Source organism: Salmo trutta, chromosome 28 (genome assembly GCF_901001165.1).
Source record: "Salmo trutta chromosome 28, fSalTru1.1, whole genome shotgun sequence".
Classification (NCBI taxonomy): domain Eukaryota; kingdom Metazoa; phylum Chordata; class Actinopteri; order Salmoniformes; family Salmonidae; genus Salmo; species Salmo trutta.
Genome location: NC_042984.1, coordinates 19,604,935 through 19,623,506, shown reverse-complemented (window position 1 = coordinate 19,623,506; position 18,572 = coordinate 19,604,935). Strand labels below are relative to the sequence as shown.

At 42.9% G+C, this 18,572-nt stretch overlaps 1 protein-coding gene across 2 annotated transcripts; it reads left to right on the top strand.

Annotated features, from left to right (window-relative positions):
* Positions 1 to 6,183: 6,183 nt before the first annotated feature.
* LOC115165732 (synaptophysin-like) lies at positions 6,184 to 17,962 on the top strand. 2 transcript variants are annotated; one of them, XM_029719049.1, is made up of 8 exons: positions 6,254 to 6,277; positions 7,852 to 7,917; positions 10,670 to 10,770; positions 13,928 to 14,052; positions 14,264 to 14,462; positions 16,273 to 16,464; positions 16,602 to 16,934; positions 17,103 to 17,962. In XM_029719049.1, exons 4-7 carry the CDS (start codon positions 13,973 to 13,975, stop codon positions 16,902 to 16,904), a joined length of 774 nt encoding a protein of 257 aa, XP_029574909.1. In that variant the 5' UTR covers positions 6,254 to 6,277; positions 7,852 to 7,917; positions 10,670 to 10,770; positions 13,928 to 13,972; the 3' UTR covers positions 16,905 to 16,934; positions 17,103 to 17,962. The 2 variants fall into 2 exon arrangements, with proteins under 2 accessions (XP_029574908.1, XP_029574909.1); XM_029719048.1 differs by lacking the exon at positions 10,670 to 10,770 and having other exon boundaries at positions 6,184 to 6,277.
* The last annotated feature ends 610 nt before the right edge of the window (positions 17,963 to 18,572 follow it).

Below are 18,572 nucleotides of genomic sequence, written 5' to 3'. Positions count from 1 at the left end.
GCCTGTACTATATATATACAGCACTGTACTATAGCCTGTACTATATATATACAGCACTGTACTATAGCCTGTACTATATATATACAGCACTGTACTATAGCCTGTACTATATATATACAGCACTGTACTACAGCCTGTACTATATATATACAGCACTGTACTATAGCCTGTACTATATATATACAGCACTGTACTATAGCCTGTACTATAATCTGTACTATATATATACAGCACTGTACTATAGCCTGTACTATATATATACAGCACTGTACTATAGCCTGTACTATATATATACAGCACTGTACTATAGCCTGTACTATAGCCTGTACTATATATATACAGCACTGTACTATAGCCTGTACTATATATATACAGCACTGTACTATAGCCTGCCGAACATGATTGCAATTCGTATTCTACTCTGAAGTAGTTTATCGCTATTTTCAAAAGCAGCATTTTTGGATTGTATTTCCATTTTTGGTACTGTTCTAGAATTGCTGTCACTTATACACCCAAATCATACAATAACCCTGCTAGGGCCATAAAAACTCTTAAAAGCTTAAAAACTCATAAAAACTCTTAAAACATCTTAAAAGCTGGCATACATCAAATAAATAAAAAAGAAATACAGTACCTGTCTATAGTGCAAGTGAGCTCCAGTTGTAACCATAGATAATGACAATGGGTTTATGTGTGTCATGTCAGTTGCCCAGTGAAGCATTACCATAGCATTAACAGTAGACTTTTGAACCATGTCATGTCAAATGAAATCAACAGAAACCCCAAAGAAGATTCTCATTACAGTCATGTTAATAGTTCCTCTCTAGGTTCCTTCCTAGGTTCCTTCCTGGGTTCCTTCCTGGGTTCCTGCCTTTCTAGGGACTTTTTCCAAGCCACTGTCCTTCTACATCTGCATTGCTTGCTGTTTGGGGTTTTAGGCTGGGTTTCTGTATAGCACTTTGTGACAACTACTGATGTAAAAGGGGCTTTATAAAATACATTTGATTGATTGATTGATTTATCTCCCTCAGTGAGAAACTTTGAAATAGTATTTATGTACGTATATGGTTAACAGGAACGCAACTTGTAAATGTAATAATAACAATTGTTAGATTTATTTTGTGACTGCTAACACTTTGAACTGTCAGGTATTTGTGTGTACAGTAATAAAGTGTAATGACTTTTTCTCAAAGTTGTCATGTAGCTAGTTCATTTAGTAGCAGTAACAATAAGTCCAGAATTGAATAATGCAAATACTGGAGACATGGGCTTTTCATAAAGAACTGGCATAACTCTACATAATTATAGAGGGTGTAACATTTCATGATTTTAAGGAACATCATAAAAAATCATAAAAGAAACACATGAATTGCATAATGACTCATTAGTGCCTTAACAGATGGAGAACATCTGTGTTTCCTTGGCCCACTTAGTTCCACATTTAGAAACTCCTCTTTAATTACCATGACAACACTTGGCTTAGTGGCTGATTTTCAGGTGTTTTTGTTTTTCAGCAAAGAAGATAAATAAAGATGTATATGACTGGCCATATTTGACTGCGAAACATGGTAATGGTTAAAAAGGATACAGCTTTTGTCAAATTAACCTCCAAGGGATCGGTGTGTGTCCCCGCGGGATGGTTGAGCTAACGTGCGCTAATGTGATTAGCATGACGAACATTTCCCAGGATATTGACATGTTTTATATGGGCATAAAGATTAAATTATTGTTAATCTAACTGCACTGTTCAATTTACAGTAGCTATTACAGTGACAAAATACAACGTTATTGTTTGAGGAAAGTGCACAACAACAAAAAACGTATCACGGCACTTGGTTTGATAGATTCATCTCTGAAGGTTAATAATGTACTTACATTCAGTAATCTTGCTCTGATTTGTCATCCTGATGGTCCCAGAGATAAAATGTAGCATAGTTTTGTTTGATAAAATCAATTTTTATATTAAAATGTAGGAACTGGGTTCTACAGTTTGAACCCCTGCTTTGTCAGATCTTTTTAACATCAAAAGTTTTTGGGGCATTTTAGCTAACCCTAACCCTTTTCCTAACCTTAACCTAATTATCCTAACTTGCTACACTAAAAATTAGGGCTTCAACAAGGGTTCTTCTAAGATCCTCAAAGTTCCTTGAAGAACCTTAGGGTTTTTGTCACTGAAAAATGCCCCCAAAACATTCTTCCAAGAACCCCATAGGAGATGGGATTCAGTGAGGAACCTCTTTAGTTCTTTGAGGTTCTTGCAGGAACCTAACTGCCCAACTGAAATATTTTTATTTGAATTTGAGAGGACAGCAGGTGCAGACACCTTACTGAAAAATGTAAAGATGTCCTCAATTTAAGGTAAGGTTTCTCCCTTTATGATCTAAATTGATATTGTTTTATGATGATAGGCCTACCATCTATCTTTTCATATTTGTCCAAATGGCTGTGTTTTGACATTTTCTCTCTTTAAATTATTATTTTTTTTTAACAAAAAATGTACTCAATTCAATGGATATGAATCAACAACAGGTAAGAATATGTAAGATGTTAGAGGCTATAGCCGTATTGGCCGCAGATTACTGAACTGCTCACTTCTTTTTTTGTGTCTGCCTGCAGGTATACTGACGAGGAGGCCCACAAAGCTATGTGCAATTTCTATTGGTTTGTCTCATAATGTTTGCAGATCACCTACAATTCATTTGAATGAATGGTGTCTTTAAAACCTTATGACTCAGTCACAGCAGCCATCTTCCTCCTCCCTTACCTGTTCAACGAAGATCCCAGATGGCCTCTACATTATGGACAAGGTATGTGTATGAAAACCACTGTCAAAAGTGAACAGTTTTTTCATTCACATAATTTTTACCACAAAAAATAAGATATGAATACTGTTGTGTGCACGTTTTGTTAATTATATGTGTAATTATATATTTGTTTTATTCACAGACTTCACCCTCCTTCACCTGTTCAATCACCATGCACTGCTAAATCATTTTGGAAACAGGAGACAAAGGGCTGTGAGACATGAGTTTACATCTAGACACATGAAAAGTAAGAAGTATACGGAGGGTACGGGGCAATCGAGGACGGACAGCAGAGGGGCTAATGATTTTGGAGCAGGGGGGGAAAGGGCTCAGATTCTGGGGGTGTAGCCGCGGGGCTATAGCAGCGTGCCAGCGCATTTGGCTTAACATCCTTGGGTATCGGTCGGTGTTGTGGAAGCGAAGTGGCCCGGGCCTTACTGAACCCCTCCCGGATGTCCTGGTACTCCACGGGAATGGTGGAGAGGTCCGGGGCAATTTCCAAGTCCCCAGGAAGATGTCCCGGGGCAGGCAGAGCTGATTTCAGGCAATGAGTGTGGCAGAACAGGCTCCAGCCCACAATGGCACCAGTAGATCAGTCAATCGAGGGATTGTGTTGCTGGAGCCAAGAGAATCCCAATGCCACAGGAACCTACGGTGACTCAAATAGGAGGAATTGGATCGTCTCACTGTGGTTCCCCGACACTCGTAGGTTGATTGGGGTGGTATGGTGGGTGACCCGGCCTATAGAATGCCCGTCCAGCGCTCTAACATTCATAGGAAAGGAGAGGGGTTGAGTGGGGATGCGCAGCTCGAATGCCAGGGTAACGTCCATAAGACTCATATCAGCCCCCGAGTCGATGAGTATCTGGAGAGACTTGGACTGGTCACCCCACAGCAGGGTGGCATGGAGAAGGGGGGCGAGTAGGGGGAGAAGCTAAATTGTCCTTAGGACCCACCAGTGTACTCATTCCTACCAATGAGTTAGGTCTCTTGAAGGGACAGGTAGACACATAATGACCGGCAGTACTGCAATACAGACAACTCTGGGTGGTAAGTCTGCGTACGCATTCAGCTGTAGACAGTCTAGCCCTGCTGAGCTGCATTGGCTCGGGAAGAGGTAAATCGGCAGTCTTCAGAGGATTTTGGAGAAACTCGGGTAAGCTCGGATCCTCTCGGGGACATAGACACCGGGGACTTCCAGAGTCCATCAGATGCAAGATGGGATCCTTGAGTGAGCAATTGGGACCGCAATCAGACCTCTTCTCCCTCCTACGTTCCCGTAGCCATCCATCGATCTGGATGGTCAAAGCGATGAGTAAGTCGAGATCCGTCGGTAGTTCCAGGGCTGCAAGCTCGTCCTTTACTTCCTCCGATACTCTGTGCAGGAATGTGTCGAACAGCGCTTCCGGGTTCCAGGCACTCTCTGCTGCTAGCATGCGGAATTCCACCGCATAGTCTGCTACACCGAGGGAGTCCTGCCGAAGCTGGAGTAACCTCCGGGCAGCCTCTCTCCCAGACACCTCAGCCACAAACTTCTCACCTCTGCCACGAATACCTCCAGACTGATTGTTGCTCCCACACCACCATGGCCCAGGCGAGTGCCCTCACATCAGCGTAATGATATACGCTATCCTCGAGGGGAATGAAGAAGGTTGCAGCTTGAAAATGAGGGAGCACTGAGAAAGAATGGCCCGGCAGGTTCTGGAATCTCCATCGTAGCACTCCATGGGAGGTAAGCGGGGTTCCCGGGAAACCGGGGTGACGGCGCTTCTACCAGTCGGGTTACTGAGGGGCTGGGAGGTTACCGTCGTGGTAGACTGCCTAGTAGCCGACCCACGGATTTGCTCCGGTAATGCGTCCAAAGCTAGGTTGTGACTTTCGGCCACGGCCTAGAACGCTTCCATCAGACGGCAAAGGAACTCCTCGTGCCTTCCAATGGTGGCTCCTTGGGAGGAGATGGCGTTGCGGAGCTGGTCAAAGTCTGCTGATGGTGGGTCAATCATGGTCAGTTCGTACTTTAGCGTTTCAGGTAAGATCCAAGTGCAGACTGTGTTGAAGTAACAATGTTTATTACAGCAACAGAGGCAGGCAAATGACAGGTCAAGGCAGGCAGGGGTCGATAATCCAGAGTGGTGGGGCAAAGGTACAGGATGGCAGGCAGGGTCAGGTCAGGCAGAGGTCGGTAATCCAGAGTAGGGACAACAATACAGGACGGCAAGCAGGGTCAGGCAGAGTGGTCAGGCAGGCGGACTCAGAGTCCGGACAGGCAACGGTCAAAACCAGGAGGGCGAGAAAAAAAGAGACTGGGGAAAAGCACGAGCTGAGAAAACACTGGTTGACTTGACAAACAAGACGAACTTGCAACAGACAAACAGAAAACACAGGTATAAATACACAGGGGATAATGGGGAAGATGGGCGACACCTGGAGGGGGTGGAGACAATCACAAGGACAGATGAAACAGATCAGGGCGTGACAGCCAGAGGATATACTGTACCTATTGTACATGGGGCTGGGAGTGTACCTCATGTTTGGGTTTTATGTCTGCTTTACCACTAAAATCATAACTCACACTGCCAACTAAAATATTGTGTTATTGTTGTTATTTTATGCTGATTAATAATTAACCCCAAAAGGTTATTTGTGGAACCATTAATGGAGGTTCTTTGAAGAACTTATAGGGGTTCCCCCACCGTTTAAATTTGAATAACCCCTAAAGGATCCTCCAGGAACCTTTCCTTTTTACAATAATTATCATAAACCTCTGCATAAGTTTCCTTAAATTTGTACGAAAAGTCAAATCTCACATAAACTGTATCCCAACTAGTCAAAACCATTACCAGTCACCACCATCATGGTCAGCGTCCACTAGGCTACTGAAGCTCTTGTTTGATTTCTCACATCATGGGCCACGAGCAGCCTGAAAGGTGATAAAATATACTATATTATGATCACATATAATATAGTTATATAACAATATCAGGCTATTTTAGACCCGTGTTCTTTAGTAAGCTTAATTGTAATCAAACAGGCTTTACAGGCTTAAGAGCGTCAACCTGAAGCCCTGAAGCTCAGACTAGTCTTGGCAGTGCAACTCGATTGCCTTTCCAATATCATGTAGAAATGCAAAACCTGCCCAGTGCCCGACTCCCAACAAACGTAGTAAAAGACGTATGCCTGCATACAATGGTGTAGCCTCTCCGTTATCCCTTGTGGCAATCGCTGTAGTCTACTAGAATAAAGCAGCCATTTGATTGGCCAAGCCGTTGAAATCGTCATTACTGTATGTCCAATGATTTATCTGACGTCTCTACGCTCCAGATGCCCTAGACGAGTTCGTGACGTAATACAGCTATTCCCATCTCTTTATCCTCGTCCCCCCGTGGGCTGTTCCGGATGTAACGCCTCCCACCCGCCTACCGGCTGATCCTCTTATCGACAAGCAGGCGGCCAAGATGGATGTTGTGAACCAGGTAGGGCTCTGGGATGAAAATCACCAATACCAATGTTTTCATTTGATTTAGTTATCTGAAAATCCATAATTTGGCACGTCTACATAATGCGCACTTTGACGCGGTAGCGTTTTAGGGAAAAAAATAACAGGACATCATTATGGTAGGGGCCGCTGTAATTGTAAATCCGCGGACCGTTAGTTTGAAATATAGTGCTTTCAGTGGTCGACTCATGTGAACGAAAAGCGAGCACTGAGCTCAAAACACCGCAATACAGGCATGATAGATTACATGTGATTTAACCAATTTTACACCAGTAATAATTGATCAAATAATTTATCAAGACACCCTGCGCAACATAATTTCAACAGCATTTCAAATAACTCAGACAAATAGGCTTAACACATCCAGGGTATTAGTTGAGGTGAAAGCTATAGGCTATATGAAGATATATTCCGTTTGAATTGTGGACACAGAAATTGATTGTTGGAAAGCCTATTTATATTTTTGAATAACTGCTATTGAACTAATAGAATCGTTGACCGGATCTATTTAGAGGGGATTCTTTTTTCTCTCTTAGCCTATGTGGTGTGTGCTGAGTATATGCCCGACTAGAGGGTGAAGTATAGCAACAAAACAAGAGAAGATGCTAAACAAATGTCTAACTCGTGAAAGAGAAAAGAAACAGACAGATATGTTTTTTAAAGCTGATCTTGCAACAAATAGAAGAAGCAGAGAGTAAAAATCCAGAGGAAAAGCGACAGACCCTATTTCAGCCATATCGCAATATCAGACGACGTCCATCTCTTAGTCCTGTAGCGAGTTGTATTATAGGCCTATCAATTTACGAGGGGCGACAGACGGACTGGGAGTTAAAAGTGAGATATTGCGAGGTGAATCGATAGGCTAAAGACAGAATCGATAGGCTACAGGACACAGCTTATTTGGGGATGATCACAGACACACACCGCCTTCCTTTGCGACTGGTGTGTCGCTTTCAACCGCACATGAGAAGGCTTTACAAGTTATAGCCTAAACTATAGGGCTAGCTATATCTACTATAGGGCTAGCTATATCTACTATAGGGCTAGCTATATCTACTATAGGGCTAGCTATATCTACTATAGGGCTAGCTATATCTACTATAGGGCCAACTACTATCGAGGTGACTCGAGATTTTATTTCTGTATACATTTCTAGTAGAGTGCTTGCTGTCAAGCTTTGGCGACAGCGAAAACAGTGGGATAAGCAGCTTTGCTTCTATGCTGGCAAAGTCTCTCTCTCGCACCCCCCCCCCCCCCCCGTCTCCACTAACCGATGTCAGTGCTTTGTCACACGGCCTGTCGCGCCCCAAGTCAAATAGTCCAATTACTGTACTAGCGAACAAATGGGAGCATGAACAAATGGATCACCGCCTCCTCCACCGCTCCTGAAAGATACATTTAATTAACTGACAGGTGCGAACTGTGGAGTAACGACAGATAGGCTATGCTGACAATGCATGTAGGCCTACACAGTACACACTACAAACGTTCAAAAGATAATTCGCGACAAATTCATAAAGAAATGTTAATTGTTGATTTCTGTGTTGACAGTTGGTGGCCACCGGGCAGTTCACCATAATCAAACAGCCTTTGGGATTTATGAAAATCCTACAATGGGTAAGTTACTGTTTTCATACAATGTTTCATTATTTGGCTTGTGACTGAGTGTATGAAAGGCCATGGTGAGTGCGCGCCCGTATCCTTTCCGCGCGCATGAGTGGGTGTGGAAGACTCTATAGAATGTACTGGTATTGTATATTGCATGCGTAAAATCTAGATTACACATGAGTGTGATGATATTAACCAATACACTTAAAAGCTATAAATGACAGGACCATATATTATGCTATGGTTGGCCCTGTTTTGAGAATAGATTATGAATTTATAGTGACGTTGGGCCCTTGTACTGTGTCAGAACACGTCCTTCTGTCACACAGAGGTCACAAAGCTAGGTGAAGCTTTGTGCTCGTGACGACAAACAGGCAGCGCGAGGTGGCTGACACTGCCCATTCTCCCACTCGCTGCTTCCTCTCGGTTACCACCGGCAGGCAGGTCTCATGAAAACTCGACGTCGTTTCAGTGATACAATGTTACTGTAAATCGATCATGGTAATTGTGATAAATCTCTGTTCAAACTATCCAGGCCAACGTATTTATGTGTCCTCTCCTGTGAAGTTTGTTGTAGGCCTACCAGATCCACCAGATAATTAACTCACGTCACTTTAACCTTTCGCTCTGTAATCTAATCTGGAGTATTTTGTGAGCACCTCATGCATTTGGGTGGTTACTTCTTTATGTGTTGTGTAGTTGCCCCCTTCTTGGGCTAATAATTCTCGCACTTATTTATGAGTTGTGTAGTTGGTCCCTCCTAGGGCTAATCATTTTCGCTATAATTTCATGTTTTAGAAGTGGCACATAATGATTTAATAGGCCTACACTGAACTTAAACCTTGGTAGTAGTAGTAAGGGCCATTGACGTTGCTGCAACGTCGCCTGAAAAAGGCGCTGTCCACTTTCAAGGGTTCTGAAACGTCAAAATCGCGGGGGTCCAATTGATCGCTGTCCATGGTGCTGAATCTGAATCTCCGCTATTTGCTTGTTTATTTACCTTTAAAATTCTTCATGTCGCCTCAATGCTCTATTTGTTGTATTGTGCTGTAACATGACAATCGTTGATTGGCAATTCATGATGAATCTGTGATAAAGCATTCCACACATTCATGTCACAAAATGTACTTCATACATCCACATCATGGTTTCTGCATGCTTTATGTTTTCTTTTATTCGGTAACACTCGAGGTACAGTGTGACCCCTCTTCCAACTTGTTTTGTGCCAGGGGCAGGTATTCTTCTATGTAGATAGGCTCTCTCAATTGTACAAAGAGGAGTCTACATGGATGCATTTACACAGGAAGCCCAATTCTAATATTTGTTTCACTAAATAGTATTTTGGCCAATCAGATCAGCTATGAAAATAATCTGATGTGAAAAGATCTGATGTGATTGGTCAAAATACCAATTAGTGGCAAACATATCAGGAATCAGCTGCCTGTGTAAATGTAGCCTCTGACTCTCACTGAGTCCAGCATGATGATGTTCAGCAGAAATTATGAGCTGTAATAATTTGGACAAAATATGAATGTACTGTGTACTACGTATGTAACTTGTAATTAGGAACACCTCTCAGCCACATCATTACCACTTCTTTGTCATCTATTTGTCATCACACATTTGTGATCGCATCAGAACTAGCATACACATGCCCACTCATACACACACGATACATAGTCATTCCTCACCACTGACTCACCACTGACTCACCACTCTCACTCAACAGAACAAATCAATGTACAGTATGTGCTCATTGAGGAACTTCAAGTAATGAAATCTCTTCCTCCCATGTTCCATTTGGACTCACTTTGCTAGAATGCCATGATGATTGGCTGATTGAAAGAATAGGGTTCATTTATGAGAAGACACATAGACCTACATAAAAAAACAACATCAGGATTTAAATAAAAGATCCCTAAACAAATGTTCTACTCTAAATCACAGCAGGTAAGAGTAACACATGGTAGCAGAGACTGAGAGGACAGTTCTGACAGCATGACCTTGTCTGTAGTCCTTCCCCGGAGCGCTGCTATTGCTTGAACATCACATCGTTAGTTCTCTGGGTCACATGGTTAACAAACCTCCATGCCTGAAGCAGCACACAGGGAGGAGGCCAGAGCTCAGGAATCATAAGTCATAAAGGCCTGCATCTGCATGTTTCTACATCTGGGTCGAGGTGAGCCTAAAGGAGTTAATCCCCAGGCCTAAACAGATCCATATGTAACTCTAAATCAGCATTCAGCATTTATACATTCACATATCAATGCTCATCTTTTACTCCATTTACACATCCCTACTGACCTCTCATTCAGCATTCCTGCTCTCCCATATACACACATGTTTTTCTGTCAACGTGTGTATGTAGTGTACACACAGGAGGGACGCTGACAAAGACATTTTGGCTAACTATATTTGTTGCGATGTTTTAGAATCCAAGCCTTCTATGTTTTGGTTAACCACTGTGTCTACCATAACATCCTGCCCTGGTTTACGCTTGGGAACTAGGTTATTTTTGTCTTACCTTGGGATTTACAGTTAACTGCTCTGTTACAGTTTACATATTTGCTTTACTGATTCACTCAGTGCACTGTTGTGCTGTAAGAACAGTTTTCATACTGTGTGGTCAATACAGCAGAGATCTGTGATAATCTGGCCCAGAATTCTATAAGTGGTTCCTGGTGTTGTTGATCATCAAAGCTGCTGATTGTAGGATATGGTAAGGAGTTTACATGTTAAACCTTTGCAAACTCATTGCCAGGGCTCTCTGCCCACTCGTCTGCCCCTGGCTTAGAGGAGATGTGATTGGTTGAAGCTGTCACACTTCGGATTCCTGCCAAACTCAGAGACAGAAAGACGCTGGTGAGCATACATACAGTATTTACATTGTGATGGCTAGAATTGTGGTCCTACAACATCCATTTATGCTTGTGTATCAATCAATGTATTAAGTTCAGTTATTCATTTACTTGAGTTCATTTTGGAATAGCTGTGGTTTTCAGTCTTGTGGACTTGGCTATAAAATCGGTGATAAGCAGGTATTTATAAATGCAGCTGCTTCTAACTCAGTGTGTGTGTGTGTGTGTGTGTGTGCGCACTTGTGGGTTTGCTTTTATGTGTGTGTGCACTTGTGGGTTTGCTTTTATGTGTGTGTGTGTGTGTGTGTGTGTGTGTGTGTGTGTGTGTCTGCTTGAACAGGGGTAGTGTGTCAGTGGATTTATGTGAGACTGCAACATTTACCATGTTAGTGGGAACATAGAAATAGAATGAACAGAACGGGCGTCCCCATTCAAGTCAATGATGGCATAATGGGTGGACTGGCGACCATTGCGAGTGTACCTGTCACGTTCGTCGTAGGAAGGAGACCAAGGCGCAGCGTGCGTATCGCTCCACATCTTTTATTTTAATGTGAAACTTAGCAAAACAAACAAACTATAAACAAAACACAAACCGTGACGACAGAGGTGCAAGATGCACTAACCCAAAATAATCTCCCAAACACAGGTGGGAAAAACAACTACTTAAATATGATCCCCAATTAGAGACAACGATGACCAGCTGCCTCTAATTGGGGATCATTCAAAAACCCCAACATAGAAAAACAGAAACTAGAACCAAACAACAGAAATAAATAAACTAGATAAACCCCCCCAGTCACGCCCTGACCTACTCTACCATAGAAATAAGAGCTCTCTATGGTCAGGACGTGGCAGTACCCATAGGCTCAAAGCAGGAAGTAAGTGTACCCATCAATATGTGCTGTGATTTGTTGATTGAACTCAACTCACATGACAAAAAATTAATTACATTGCATGAGCCACATCAGTTACATCCTTTGAAAACATTACCATGGAAATTATTGCATCACAATACCAGGCAGCCATTGCGAGTATACCCATGAGTTTACCAGTCAAATTGGCAGGGTTAGAAGTTCCAAGCCCGTTCTATTCATTTTATTTCTACCCCCACCCACCCCCCTCTATGCTCATTGTATGTTGCCAATAGCATTACCATGGTATCTGACAATGTGTGTGAAGCCATGTATTTTCTCAACTAGCCAGCCTGTCTCCATTTGTCTTTCTTCAACATCTTCCCATACATTCCTTTGCCCTTACTCCAACCTTCCTTTTTTACCTCAACCTCTTGTTAGGGAGACCATGGTCATATACCTCAACCTCTTGTTAGGGAGACCATGGTCATATACCTCAACCTCTTGTTAGGGAGACCATAATCATATACCTCAACCTCTTGTTGAGGTAATCATATACCTCAACCTCTTGTTAGGGAGACCATAATCATATACCTCAACCTCTTGTTAGGGAGACCATAATCATATACCTCAACCTCTTGTTGAGGTAATCATATACCTCAACCTCTTGTTAGGGAGACCATAATCATATACCTCAACCTCTTGTTAGGGAGACCATAATCATATACCTCAACCTCTTGTTAGAGAGACCATAATCATATACCTCAACCTCTTGTTAGAGAGACCATAGTCATATACCTCAACCTCTTGCACTAAGAGCGTGTTAATGAATGTTGCAAATCAGTGAAAACAGACACAGCATCTTTATGAACCAGGAAAAGGATTATACTTTATTTTACTGTGCATGCCAGACTACCTAAGTGAGAGCTAAAATCTTACAAGAGGATCATTTGGCATACGTTGTGGACTATCCACGTTGGAGGGTGTGGGAGAGTTAACTAGCCTGGTGCCAGATCTGTATGTTCTTCAATTCATCTGACTATGACAACGACCGAACACGGCAAAGAGTAGTTAGCTAAAGCACAAACAGATTTGATTCTCCCATGTCAGAGAAGATTCCATGTTCTGTTTTGTTGTCCTCCTCCTTCCATCTTTCATGCATGCTTATATCAAATCTGTTGAGCTTTTCATTATCACCCTCCCCCCTCACATTCCTCCCCAATCATTATTAAAACCTGTTAATAAGGAGATGGGTTGGAGGTGGGCTGTGTTGGCGCGCTAAAGAGTAATGAGACAAGGGAGTAAGTGTGTTTGTGTATGTGTGTGTTTGCGTGTGTGTGTGTGAGTGTACCGTTGCACAAGCGCGAGCGTGCATGTGTGTGTGGGAGTGTGCGTGTGTGTGCGAGTGTGGGTGTGTCTGTCCGTGCGTGGGTGTGTGCGTGTGTGTGTGTCCGTGCGTGCGTGAGGGTGTGTGTATAATAGCCCTGTGCAGCGTCCTTTAGTGACAGATGGTGGAGGACCTCAGTCAGATTAATAGACAGATTTTCCATCCAATGGGATCTGGCCTGCAGGGAAGGGAGGGTGTGGTAAAAATAGGCTGACTGTATAACCTATGTCAGTGTGTGCGAGTGTGCATCTACATTCTTATGTGTACGACAGTAAGTTAGCGTTCAGGTACACAACGCTGGTTTACATTACTGTACACCCCCCTGTAGAACTGTAGTACCGAAGCCTGGGCCGTAGAGAATAATTTATTTAGTACAACAGATATATCAACCAAACATGTTATTTTACATTTCTTGTATTTTCTTTATACAAAAGCGCACAACTTTAGGTGTCGGAGTAACCATGGCAACAGGTGTTGCGCTGTAACCTGGCAATATAGCTGCATTGATTTGCAGTCTGTGTGGCTTTGTCAGCAGCCTGCAGTGGTTGGAGGAACACTGGAGTGCAGGAGACACAGCAGATGGTGAAACCACAGTGTTAGGTCTTTCAGCTACAGTATACCTTTATTGGGGTTTTCCATTACACTGCATGGGCTTTCCTTTGGTTCACATCAACACCTATTTCAGACCAAACTAGAGTTATGCCAATTCCTCGACAGAGCACAATCTTTGGGAAGAAATCATCCCAAAATAAAGGCCATTTAATAGATGTATTCTGCTTCTCCCTACATGTCTCTCTGTCTGGGTCATATTCCTTCCCCATTCCTTTGATCTCACTACTGTATTTTTCCCTCCCCTTCCCTTTCACTTCCCTTTTACTTCCACTTGCTGTCTGTAATTCTCCTCCTCCCTCTGTGTCTTTCAGATCTTTGCCATCTTTGCTTTCTCGACATGTGGCAGCTACTCTGGCATGTTCAAGATGAGTGTGGAGTGTAAAAACCGGTCAGAGAGTGACCTGGACATTGAGGTGGAGTTTGAGTATCCATTCAGGTCAGTATGCCTATTCAGTCACACGTAACCCCCTGAACCCGCACAAATATGGTCCGTCTGTAATTTCTACAGTACCACTGGGCTGTAAACATCAGTGGTGGAACATTAATCTGTAAACTATATTAACCCCGTTTGACATCTCTCTCCTTCTCCCCTTTTATCGCTGTCTCCCATCTTCTCTCTGTCTTTCTATGTCCCTTGTCCTTCCCAGGCTACATCAGGTGTACTTCGATGCCCCAACCTGTAAGGGGGGAAACCCTGAGCGTCTGTTCCTGATCGGAGACTACTCCTCCTCAGCTGGGTTCTTTGTCACCGTCGGTGTCTTCTCTTTCCTCTACTCCATGGCAGCCCTTTCTGTGTATGTTTTCATTCTGGAGAAATACCGTGAAGGCTGCAAGGGAGCCCAGATTGTGAGTTTGTCTTTTGCACTTCTTGTTTCTAGTAGGCTGACACTATTCCATACCATATTCCACTACCTCTACTACGATTACTAATATCATAGTAATGATGATGATGATGAGCATGAGATTGATTATGTTTCTGATGAGGACTTTGAGCTTGATCATGATGATGTTTCTGATAAGAACTTTGAAATTTCTGATGAGCATGTACAGTGCATTCGGAAAGTATTAAGACCCCTTGACTTTTTCCACATTTTGTTACGTAACAGCCTTGTTCTAAAATGTATATAAAAATTTAAAAAACTCAGCAATCTACACATAATACCCCATAATGACAAAGCAAAAACAGGTTAAGACATTTTTGCAAATTTATTACAAATAAAAAACCAAAATACCTTATTTACATAATGTAAGTATTCAGACCCTTTGCTATGAGACTCAAAATTGAGCTCCGGTGCATCCTGTTTCCATTGATCATCCTTGAGATGTTTCTACAACTTGATTGGAGTCCACCTGTGGTAAATTCAATTGATTGGACATGATTTGGAAAGGCACAAACCTGTCTATATAAAAGGTCCCACAGTTGACAATGGATGTCAGAGAAAAATCAAGCCATGAGGTTGAAGGAATTGTCCGTAGAGCTCCAAGACAGGATTGTGTCAAGGCACAGTACTGGCGAAGGGTACCAAAACATTTCTGAAGCATTGAATTTCCCTAAGAACACAGTGGCCTCCATCATTCTTAAATGAAAGAAGTTTGGTACCACCAAGACTTCCTAGAGCTGGCCGCCCGGCCAAACTGAGCAATCGGGGGAGAAGCGCCTTGGTCAGGGAGGTGACCAAGAACCCGATGGTCACTCTGACAGAGCTCTAGAGTTCCTCTGTGGAGATGGGAGAACCTTCCAGAAGGACAATCATCTCTGCAGCACTCCACCAATCAGGCCTTTATGGTGAGTGGCCAGACGGAAGCCACTCCTCAGTTAAAGGCACATGACATCCCGCTTGGAGCCAAAAGGCACCTAAATACTCTGACCATGAGAAACAATATTCTTTGGTCTGATGAAACCAAGATTGAACTCTTTGGCCTGAATGCCAAGTGTCACGTCTGGAGGAAACCTGGTACCATCCCTACGGTGAAGCATGGTGGTGGCAGCATCATGCTGTGGGGATATTTTTCAGCGGCAGGGACTGGGACACTAGTCAGGATCGAGGCAAAGATGAACGGAGCAAAGTACAGAAAGATCCTTGATGAAAACCTGCTCATGACCTTAGACTGGGGCAAAGATTCACCTTCCAACAGGACAATGACCCTAGCCAAGACAACACAGGAGTGGCTTCAGGACAAGTCTTTGAAGGTCCTTGAGTGGCCCAGCCAGACCCCGGACTTGAACCCGATCGACCATCTCTGGAGAGAACTGAAAATAGGTGTGCAGCAACGCGCCCCATCCAACCTGACAGAGCTTGAGAGGATCTGCAGAGAAGAATGGAAGAAACTCCCCAAATACAGGTGTGCCAAGCTTGTAGTGTCATACTCAAGAAGACTCGGGGCTGCAATCGCTGCCAAAGGTGATTCAACAAAGTACTGAATACTTCTGTAAATGTGATATTTTTATTTGTTTATAAATTAACAAAAATGTCTAAAACCCTGTTTTTGCTTTGTCATTATGGGGTATTGTGTGTAGATAGAGGAAGAAAACAACAATTTAATACATTTTAGAATAAGGCTGTAACCTAACAAAATGTGGTTAAAAGTCAAGAGGTTTGAATACTTTCCGAAGGTACTGTAATTTGCTAATGCTTTATAATGTGATTATCCTCAGGACTTCGTTGTGACCTGTGTGTTCACCTTCTTCTGGCTGGTGGCTTCTTCTGCCTGGGCTAAGGGTCTGTCGGATGTGAAGGCATCCACCGACCCAGACAAGGTCCTCTTACTGATCGAGGCCTGCGACGAACCGGAGAACCGCTGCCGTGAAGTCCATGACCCTGTCGTCTCTGGTCTCAACACATCTGTGGTACGGAATTCAATTGTAATGTTGTGATTTTTAAAAGGGCATGGACTGCTGAGGATATGACGGAACAATCCTGTACTACAAGATATGGACCCCCTTATTATTTTTCTTCTTCGTCTTTTTCTTCCATTCACCCCTAGGCATTTGGCTTCCTGAACCTGATCCTGTGGGGAGGGAACCTGTGGTTCGTGTTCAAGGAGACTGGCTGGCTGGCAGCTTTCGGAGGCACATACGCACCTTCCCAGGAGAAAGCGCCTGCCCCAGAGTCCTTCGGCCAGGACGGCTATGGGCAGGAGGGCTATGCACAGCAGGGGGATGCCTATACCGGCACCCAGGGAGGCTACCAGCCCGACTATGGCCAGGGCGGATACACCGAGGGAGGTGGAGACTATCAGCAGGGGGGATACGAACAGCAGCCCACCTCCTACGCCAATCAGATGTGAGCTGGTCCACCCTATGGCATCTGGAAGCTGGTGAGTGAAAGTGCATATGATGGAGCAATCCTGGGAATACTTAGAAATGACTGTGAGAAATACTGCATTACTCTTCCAAAGGGAAATACAGACTGTGGCTTTATGACATCTTCATAATCTTAAGGTATGCATTAGTTGTAATATTTCTCTCTTCTTCTCTCCCCCCAGGGGCCACCATGTGATTTAGGAGTGTGGTGCCTGACCACCACCCACAATTCCACACTCCTCTGTTTGTCTGTTTGTGCATCTGTGAGTTGACAAGAGGAGGGAGGGAGGCAGGGAGCGAGGAAGGTGGGCTCTTGGGAGGGGAAGTTAGCAACACCGTGTCCCTTGGGAGAGGGTTATTTTGTTGAGGGGAAAATGGATCCTTACTGTAACATGCTGTTTATTCTCGTGATGTATTTAACTGTAGAAGACAACAGGGGATTGATTGACAGTTTGATCACACAAGGACAAACTTGAATACAAAACCAAAACATGAACTTCAATCTTCTAAAGGAATAACACTTAAATGAAGGACAATAATGGTAGTAATATTTAACGTGGGAGAATGTATTTGTCTGTGCTATGTAAATATCAACATATTCATATAGAAATATATGTACACAGTTGAATAATTGTGCCCTCCATATTAGTTGTTATACAACAAATGTAGAGAACAGAGTTATTCAGTTGTATTTACCTTAGTTCTGTTTAGGAGCTCACATAGTTCAACCCTCGTCGTTTTTTAATATTTATGTTTTGTGTTTATTTTATTTCTCCATGCGTGTTTCTTTACATTTTCAGGTTATTCAGTTTCAGAATAGAGTTATATATTTTCTCATTGTGCTTTTTTATTTGTTCAACATTACTGAGTGAGTTTAACGGGATAGAGAAGATGTGATGGCAAAGGATGAAGACTGTCAGCGTGTGTAAAAGAGGCGAAGTCAGGTGCAGGAGAGTAGCGTGATGTAAACAGGCGCACTTTATTAAAGTTCCAAAACGAGAGCACAACATAAATCAAATGCGCTCAAAAACACGGAACATGACAAAAGTAAAGCGCATTAAAAAGACACCATTGCAACATGAATCAATTACACACAAAACATGATGGGAAACAGAGGGTTAAATACAAGTAGCTTAATTGGGGAAATGAAAACCAGGTGTGTATGGAAACAAGACAAGACAAATGGATAATAGAAAAATGGAGCCGCGATGGCTAGAAAGCCGGTGACGTCGATCTCTGAACGCCGCCCGAACAAGGAGAGGAGCCGACTTCGGAAGTCGTGACAAAAAAGAAAGCAAAAAGTATGACGAATTCAGAGAGAGAAGAGAAGAATGACAGAGGCGTTAGCAGTGATTTATGTATTCATTGTCTTTTATATTTTTCCACTGAAACATTACTCAAGGATTTAGCTATGTTTGTTCCAGAGAATCTCTTAAAAGCTGAAATGCAAAAAGGAGAAAATGCATCTAGGATAATGAAAAAGTAGTTTGCATGGTAAGAATTGGTATTCTGCTAATACTATGTTGTTCCTAAAAACTGCTGTATGTACTCTGCTATCAACACTTTTTTTAAAGATGATTTGAGGTTGTGAAGTCAACTGATGTTAAAGGGATCATTATTTTTAATGTAGTTTAGAACTTTGTCCAGAACCT